Source organism: Eublepharis macularius, chromosome 7, assembly GCF_028583425.1.
Source record: "Eublepharis macularius isolate TG4126 chromosome 7, MPM_Emac_v1.0, whole genome shotgun sequence".
In the NCBI taxonomy this organism is placed as follows: domain Eukaryota; kingdom Metazoa; phylum Chordata; class Lepidosauria; order Squamata; family Eublepharidae; genus Eublepharis; species Eublepharis macularius.
Window position 1 is genome coordinate 81,210,058 of NC_072796.1, and position 9,267 is coordinate 81,219,324.

The 9,267-nt window shown below is 41.9% G+C and overlaps 1 protein-coding gene across 2 annotated transcripts in view; it reads right to left on the minus strand.

Annotated features, from left to right (window-relative positions):
* Positions 1-8,445, minus strand: part of LOC129333718 (ras-related protein Rab-10-like) — a 48,621-nt gene extending 40,176 nt beyond the window's left edge. For both annotated transcript variants that reach the window (XM_054985569.1, XM_054985568.1), the window contains exon 1: positions 8,248-8,445. In XM_054985569.1, coding sequence (XP_054841544.1) covers positions 8,248-8,404 — 157 coding nt within the window. In that variant the 5' untranslated portion in view covers positions 8,405-8,445. The remainder of the gene's footprint in view (positions 1-8,247) is intronic.
* Between the last annotated feature and the right edge of the window lie 822 nt (positions 8,446-9,267).

Below are 9,267 nucleotides of genomic sequence, written 5' to 3' on the forward strand. Positions count from 1 at the left end.
TGAAGTTTGCTTGAAAAATATCCCCACTCCCCAACCCCATGGATAGTTTTCCCAATAGGGAATAACAGCCAGATAAATTTGAGATTCTCTAATCTTATCAAAATGGATTAGACAATCTGACCCAGATTTCAGGGATACCAATTTTTTATGAATCAGACTGAACCAATTTTTATGCACACCCCCTAAAATGGAGCAATGAACGGCAGAAAAGCAGGACAGCACCCAGCTCTTTAGGCCACCACACCTACTCAATTCCAGGCCCATTCTTCACCTACTTCTGCTCCCAATAGCAATGCAGGCTCCAAAAGAAGAAGGAATCACTCCTCACTTAGTATACTCCAGGTGACTGTGGTCTTCAAGCCTTTGTTGGACTCTGTGTGGGTAGAGAGATCTATTTCCCTGCTCCACTACCATCTCTGAACACTACTGAAGAGGATGGGAGATGGGGTGCCTTTATTAAAAAGTGTCAGGAGGTGCCAAGTAGGACACTTGGGGTGCTGCAGCATTGTACAGGCACACAGTGGCATGGGTGATGACATCAAATATTTCAGTTTGCAAAAATTTCTTAACAGGTATCTTCTGATTGGTCCTTGGTTGTGGGTTTTAAAAATGCATTCTGCTATCATGAGTCTCATCCTGTGACTGGCAGCAAGTATCACTTTTTACATTGCAGTCAGTGATACAGCATGCAGAGTATTATTATTTTTTTGCTGCTCCCCACCCCTTTGGTCTACTTGTGCAAACAGAGTATGAAGTGAGCCAGGAATTCATGGATTTCAGCCACAGGAACTGTCATGCTTTCTGGAGCTGCAAATTTTTCTCATGAGATCATGGAAGTTGCTGTGGTTAAGATTTGTGACCTGCTTACATGCTACATTGCTCATATAAGCAGATACAAAGTAATGTGTAAATTTGCTCTAAGGCCTGGTATGATATATAGCAGAATGCTGGGACAGCAGAATGGACTAAATATACTCTTTCAGACTGCAGGTGGAAGATGTCATTTTTAAGATTCCATTTTAAAAATCCCTGCAAGTAAATAGTAGCCCATGGGGAAAATGTTTTATTCCAGTCCATTTCAGCTGTTTTCACTTGTTACAAACAAGCCCGTCTTTATTTGAAACAGGCACAAACTTGGCCTTTAATGTCAAGCTTACATATTCCTCCTCATCACACACATATGGAGTGCAATGGAAAGGCTTCCTGGTTTTGGATACCCTGAATAAAATTTACCCATTGCTAGCAAGAATGACTTTAGTACATAACAAACCTCATATTCTTAGAAAAGATGATCAAATTTTATTTGAACAGCTAATAAGAAATTTACAGTATTCTCAGGGAAGTCTTTCATTCAGATCACAGGAACTTGTCCAGCTGAGACTGAAAGTGCAGCTGGTGAACTGTTTGTCTAAGAGCCAAGCTACAAGTGACGCCTGACACAGGTTGGACACTTGTCAGCTTCCCTCATGTTTTGATGGGAAATGTAGGCATCCTGGTCTTGCAGCTGTAATGGAGAGCCAAGCTGTAAAACCAGGACGCCTACATTTCCCATCAAAACTTGAGGGAAGCTGACAAGTGTCCAACCTGGGTAAGGCGTCACTTGTAGCTTGGCTCTAAGCATGTCATGATGCACACAGGTCAAGATTTACCACAGTAATGCTAGCCAATGTGCCCTCTTTCAAAAACATGCCACTGACAGAATTAATTTAACTTTTTCCTTATAGCTGGAACTTTTATTAAATCACCCTGAAGCATGGAAACTTCCCAAATTTGCCATATTTTGGATATCCACACATGGCTTATAACAAAGAGCTTTACTTTACAGTTCTGGAAATAACAGTCTTTTCTAAATCTGACCTGCAAGTGCTGTTCTGCTTTGGGTTCTCCAAGAAATGGAGACACTCAGCAGCTGTCCCAGTGTTCTGCCTAGCAGTGAACCACTCTCCCAAGCCCACCCAATTCCCAGAGTTCTTCAGTTCTCTCTCGGTATCTACACTGCCACCAGCTGGTCATTTAGAGTATCTCCAGCTAAGAGGGCCAGCATTCCTAGCACTGTCTGCATTACTGTTTACAGGCTCCGCCTAAAGCCCGTATCTCCCACTCACTCCAATTAACTGCCATAGGGACAGCTTACTGCGCTTCCATACTCCAAAGATCTAGCAGTCTATTGACCAACTGCATCCATTTTTAGCCTGGCACATGTGTGTGCAGAATTAAATCATTCTCAGTCCATAGGGCAGAAACTTGTTTTATTCAGGAGATAGCAATGTTAGTCTGTTTCACCAAAATGGTGAAACAGATAGCAACAGTTAGTCTGTTTCACCAAAAATAAACAGCGTATAACGTTAAAGACTAACAAGATTTTATTACACCAGAGACCACTTCATGTCACGCATGTAGCAGGCCCTGTTACAAGCATCCAGCAAAGAGGCTCTAGTTCACAAAGGCTTATTGTGGAATAAAATCTTCCTAATCTTTAAAGTGTCACTTATCCATTTTCTTCAGGATAATAAGCAAACTATTGAGATCCCTCCAAATAGCTAAGTGGGTAAATGAGGTTCAATGTGAAGAGTGATACACACTGGGGCAAAAAATATTTCTGACTTTAAATATATGTTGAACTGATGGTGGTATGACTAACCAGGAACATTAACTTCAGTTTGGGATGGATAACTCGTTTTTAAAAAGCTCAATATGCAGCAGCAGTGGGAAAGAAATTCTGTGCTAGGGAATATTGGGAAAGAAATTAAAAACAAAAAGCCAAGGTTATAATGCCCTTGTATGGATTTATGGCACAGCCATATTTGAAATACCATGTAGAGTTCTGGTCACTGTATCTCCAAACTGACGTTGCGCTGGAATATGTACACAAAACAGCAACCAAAATGACTGAGGGAATGGAGTACCTTCCCTGTGAGAAAAGGGTAAGGATTAGAGAAAAGATGCCCAAGAAGAGATAAAAGAGGACAGTGAGAACTTTTTCTCCTCCCATACTACAGGAATTCCCAGACACTAAATGAAATTGTATTGTCGAAGGCTTTCACGGCCGGAGAACGATGGTTGTTGTGGGTTTTCCGGGATGTATTGCCATGGTCTTGGCCAAGACCACGGCAATACAGCCCGGAAAACCCACAACCACCACCAAATGAAATTGATGGGCCCACTGGTTCAGGAAAGATTAAAGAAAGTATTCTCTCTCTAAAAGAATAATTAACGTGTGTAATTTAGTATCACATGATGAGGTAATGATGACCACTAATTTAACTGGCTAAAAGTGGATTATTTATTTAGAAATTTTATATACCACTTATCCAGAGACTTGGTCAAAGTGGCTCTCAGAGAGAAACTCACCAAGAATATTATTGGCAATCAGCCACAATGACCAAACATAATTTTCACATTCAGAGGTAGTAACAGAGGGAGTCTATGCTAATAGGTTGGCCACTATATGAAACAGGATGCTGGATCAGATGGACCACTGGTCTGATCCAGCATATCTGCTTCCGTATCTTACCAGTTACTTATAACATATTTTTCTTTTGTTTTTCTTTGTGCATACACATTTAGTATCTTCACAAAAGCCCAGTGTGGTTTTCATACTTCCCTGTTCTTTTTCTGATCATAGAACCAATTGCCAATTTTTTTTTATATTACCTTTTTCACAGAGGATGGGTCTACTCCCTCCTTCTTTGCTCCCAGAGGAAGCGGACACTTTGCTTCTCGTAATCAATGGTCTGATGGCAACTGCTTTAAACTGTAAACCTCCAGATGGGGTTGACTATAAAGAACTGAGCTTCATTAGCATATTTACATGAGATTGACATTATCTAGCCTTAACTCATCTACCTCTCATAAAGATTCTGACACTTTTATTCAGTTTGATGAATCAAATGGAAATCAATGGGACTGAAGGATACCCAAAGCGGTACTATATTCTGCACACAAGTAGATTTTTCTGTATAATTTTGGTGTTGGTTTCAATTATTTATTTTATTTATGCATTTGTATGCCACCTTTTTTTTAAAGGAGCCAAAGTGGTTCTCAGTATGCTCAGTCTATGATAAATTGTGACTTACAATCATCATTATTATAATTAAAATGTACATTGTACATGGAAAAGTAAATACTTCATACCTAACTATAGCCAGTCTAACTTTGCTCATACTCATCCATTCTACTCGTCTCTTTCTCTTCACCTTTTCTCTACCTTCACCACTACACTACACTTGATTGTGGGGAGGGCTGCTGTATGCAGCCAGGCCTGGGTGAGTCATGTAAGTATTGATGTATTGTCAAAGGCTTTCACGGCCGGAGAACGATGGTTGTTGTGGGTTTTCCGGGCTGTATTGCCGTGGTCTTGGCAATGCCAAGTATTGTTGTATCAAATTATCTGATAGTTGTTTCTGGCTTGGCCCCAATGAATTCTCTCTCAAAGGAGAAACAACCCTGGAAAGGACCCTTCCCTTGCCTTTTACTGACAGAACCAAGCCTGGAATATTGGCTAAACTGTTGTGGCTGCCTAGCAACAGCAAATGAGGGCATCTGGGTAAAGCTACAGGAACGCTGTCACAGCTGCTGGTGCCCAGGGTAGCTGTCTGTAGGCCACCACCACTCTGGTACAGGTTTCTAAAGAAGGGCCCAGAGCACTCCACTAACACCTTTTGTTGATTCTTTCCCAGTAGGTTTGATTTAGTACATGACCAAATGAGGCATGAGGACCCAGGCAGAATAATAAAGAACTTTATTTAAAAGGTTTATTAATAACGGTTCTTAAACTTGGTAGATTAAAGAAAATAGTAAAGGTTGGTGAACAAACAAAAATAAAATACCCTAACGTGTCTAACTAAACTGCTCTTAACTGTTCTCTGGTTACTGGCTTCCAACTGTCTCACCCCTTCTGGATGAGGGAACACTCCGCAGCCTCTCCTCAGCTGTGCTCCCTAGAAGTGAACACCCTCCCCCTGTGATGAGGCCTTTTATCTCTTCTCTCAGGCACCATCTCCCTCCTTTCCTATTGGTGCAATTTTCCCCTCAGAATCCCCTCTTACCCAATCACAGGGGCCAAAGGGAACCTGGGAAATGTAGGCCTTGCAGTAACTTGAGTGCAGGCTTCCCCAGAGCCACTAGGCCTCACTAGGCCGAGGCTCATAACAAACGCCTTTTATCATTTTGAGTTTTTTAAAACATATTTTTGTTTAGATTTCAGATTTTTTTTCTTTTTTGCAAACATGGGGCATTTTTCAGGTGTGTAGGAAAATCTATCTTGTCCACAGCTCCAGTCTCCATATCTAAGTATCCTCAGATCATGGCCACTTGGCTATTAGTATATAAGACAGGGCTTTTTTTCTGGGAAAAGAGGTGGAAGAACTCAGTGGGTTGCCCTTGGAGAAAATGGTCACATGGCTGGTGGCCCCGCACCCTGATCTCCAGACAGAGGGGAGTTTAGATTGCCCTCTGCACCACTCAATCTCAACTCCCCTCTGTCTGGAGATCAGGGGGTGGGGCCACCAGCCATGTGACCATTTTCAAGAGGTTCCGGAACTCCATTCCACTGCGTTCCTGCTGAAAAAAAGCCCTGATATAAGAAATTTCTTCCCTAATGTCAGAGGTTTTGTTGCCAAACTGAAAAGCAGGAGGGGGAAGGAAGGGAGAGGCAGACTGTATCCTGCAAATTTCCCAGTGGTCATACAGTAATACAATTGGTACTTTAAAAAAATGAAAATCTGAATGTACACACAATTTTTTTGTACATACTAATCACCATCACCACTCTTCAAATTAATTGAAAATACTTTATGCATTCATTCAGATGTCTCCATGTGATCTTGATCTTTCTGGGAAATTAGATGAACATATTCAGAACGTAAGTGTTGAAAGAACTAACTAGGATTTCAAAAGGCTTACGTATACCATTTGTGTGTGCGGGTATACAGTATTCATCCAGTACACTTGATCGCCATAGATTAAAGAGTACCATGACGGTCCTTCATCCGTTCATAGAGTACCTCAGGCCATATATGGGATAACAGAGTACACAAAGGAGTGATCTCAAATATTTCTGTACCACAATGTACTTTTATTTTGCAAAGACAGCTTTCCACACTTCTGTGTTTGTGTGCTTACATACAGATCAAAAGAAAATTCTCATGCAAACATACCTTAGCACAGAGCTGTTTCACATATTACTTATGAAGGGTACTGAAAGCAGCCACATACACGTATTTCATAATATGTATCATTGTACATGTTATAGACATTTGCAATCACATACACAGGGAACTAAATATGTATAGCTGTTTCATATGTGAAATGTATACACAATGTATTATCAATCCATGCTCCAATCTATGCTCATGGCCACTACGTCCACTTGCAGTGCATTCCACAGTTTAATTACTGATTGAGCAAAGCAGTATTTCCTTTTGTCTGTCCTGAACCTATTTCCCAACAATTTCATTGGGTGCTCCTGAGTTCTAGTATTATAGAAGAGGGAGAAAAAGGACCCACTTTCCACTTTCTCTACCTCATGCATATTTTTATAAACATCTTTCCTGTATCCCCTTAGCCATCCTTTTTTCTAGACTAACAAGTCCCAGACTCGCTAGCCTTTCCGCAAAAGAAAGGTGCTCCAACTGCCTATATGTCTTGGTTGCCTTCCTTTGCACATCATTTTGAGGTACAGTGACCAGAACTGCACACAATATTCCAAATTAGGCCACACTATAGCTTTATGCCAGGGCATTACAGTACTGGCTGGTTTATTTTCAATCCCTTTCCTAATCATTCCTAGAATAGAGTTTACCTTTTTCTCTGCTGCTGCATACTGGACATTGATCCAGAGGAGTTAGCCATCTTAGTGTACAGTAGCAAAATAACAATGAGCCCAGTAGCACCTTTAAGACTAACCAACTTTATTGTAGTATAAGCTATTGAGAGCCACAGCTCTCTACATCACATGCATCTGACAAAGAGAGCTGTGGCTCTTGAAAGCTTATGCTACAATAAAGTTGGTTAGTCTTAAAGGTGATACTGGACATTGACACTTTCATGAGCTTTCCACTACAACTCCAAGATTTATTTCAATCTCACAGCCAGTTCAGACCCCATTGGCATATATTTTAAATCAGGACACAGTTACCTCATTGTTGCCCACTTACCCAGTTTGTGGAGATACTCTTGGAACTCTTCACAGCTGGGTCTGGTTTTCACTAGCCTTAATAATTTTGTGTCATCTGCAAACTTGGCCATTACACTGCTCACACTCAGTATCAGATCATTAATGAACAAATTGAATATCACCACCCCCAATATCAGTCATTATAGGACCCCATTGCTTACTTCCCTCCATTGTGAGAACTGTCCACTTATTCCTGCTCTTTTCTTCCAGTCATTTAACCAATTTTTAATCCATAAACAGATCCATCCTCTTATCCCATGACTGCTAGGCTTACCTAGGAGTCTTTTAGTGATATACCTTGTCAAAAGCCCTTTGGCAGTCCAAGTATATCTACCAGGTTGCCATTATCTACATGTTTGTTAATCTGGTCAAAGAACTCAAAGAGGTTGTTGAGGGAGGACTTCCCTTTACAGAAGCCATGCTGATTTTCTCTCAGCAGATTTTGTTCCTCAGTGTGATGCATAGTTCTCTAATAACTTTACACTCATTTACCCAGATAAGATGTTGGGCTAAGTGGCCTGTAATTTCCTGGATCCCTATGGACCCTTTTTTAAAATTGGGTCTACATTTGCTATTTTCCAGTTGGAGACTGATCACACCCCAGTGGCTCTCTTTTACACATTAACTTTAATTGCTAGCAGCTGCTGCTAATGTGTCAAGCTTTCAAGCTTCACAGAGATCTTCAGGCAAAACTATCAGTTCTCTCCTGAAATCTGTATAACTTAGAGGAATCCTTATTGTATCTGTTCACTGAATGTCCTCATTTTTGTTCTTTGTTCAGTGAATACCTTAGCGGTTGATTATATTGTATTTCAGTGTAATCCATCTTGGATCTGTGAGAAAGGTGGACTATAAATATATAAAATATGAAACTGAGAGATCTCAGTAAGTAGTGTCATATCATTTGCAAGACTGCTGGCACAGGCATAACTAACGTTAAATCAAAGCAGGTGGGCAGCAGCGACAAGACCAGAGTGTGCATGGAGTGGGTTAGGGAGGCATAACCTGGCAGTGAGGAGGAGACAGGAGGGGAGATGGGAGCGGTTGCGCGCGCGGCGCCTCTTTCTTACCGACGGTGGTGATAAAGGAAGCAGGCGGCGACTGCGAAGTCGGGGAGGTCTGTGTGTACCGCCGCAGGATAGCGGTTTTCCCCACGTCGGGCTCCCCGGCCATCACTATCTTGGCCAGCAGCGCTTTCTGTGGCTCCGAGACTCCAGGCTGGGCCATAGCACGAGGCGCCGCCGCCGGTCAAGATGGAACGACTGAACTGAAACTTGCCCGCCTGGAGTCACTTGAGAGGCGGGCAAAAGAGAGCCCGCCCTTCCTCTGCCGGTTGTCTTCCTGCTGCAGCCCTGAGCTTTCACAAGCCTCTCATCGGCCTGGCAACCTTCAGCGCCCCACCCGCAGCCTGGGCCGGACTGTTCTAGTTCCTGCAGGCTTTTTCGCTGCGAGGGGAGCAGACGCAGTTTCTTTTTTCTTTTTCTTTTTAGCTGAACTGCCGCTTCTTTGCTTTGTTGTGATTTTGACAGCAACACGTCAAGACAGAATTTCGACTGGTGAAGTCTCTTGCTGAAGCTATTACAGACGCAGGAGGGGCCACTCAAGGCCAGCACTAGATCCCTTAGCTGGAATTACTTCTTACCCAGTGTGCCCAGGGCCCTATTAACCCATGGCCGGGCCCCCTAGGCTTTCAGGTACTTCTGGCCCCCTCTGGTGTGTCAATCTTTCACTCCACTACAGCCTGACACTGGTACAGGTACTAGGCCACAGTACATAATAACTTTGAGGGTCTCCTGAAGCATTCCGTTCACAATTTTAAAAAAAATTACTGTGCCAGCAGAACTCTTCAGGAAAGCACATTTTGGGGGTATAATTGTTCAATACTGTAATATTTTGAAGTGAATAAAATTTTTATAACTTATTAAAATATATAATTTATGGATAATTGTTTTAATATAAAAGACAAGTTGTTTCACTTCAATAAGGAAGCAGTTAATTATCTTATTAATAGAGGTTATATAAGAGAATCAGTTGTAATTTATGTGGGGGTGTGCCTCAGCAAAAGAATTGACAGGCCCCTAGTCCCTGTG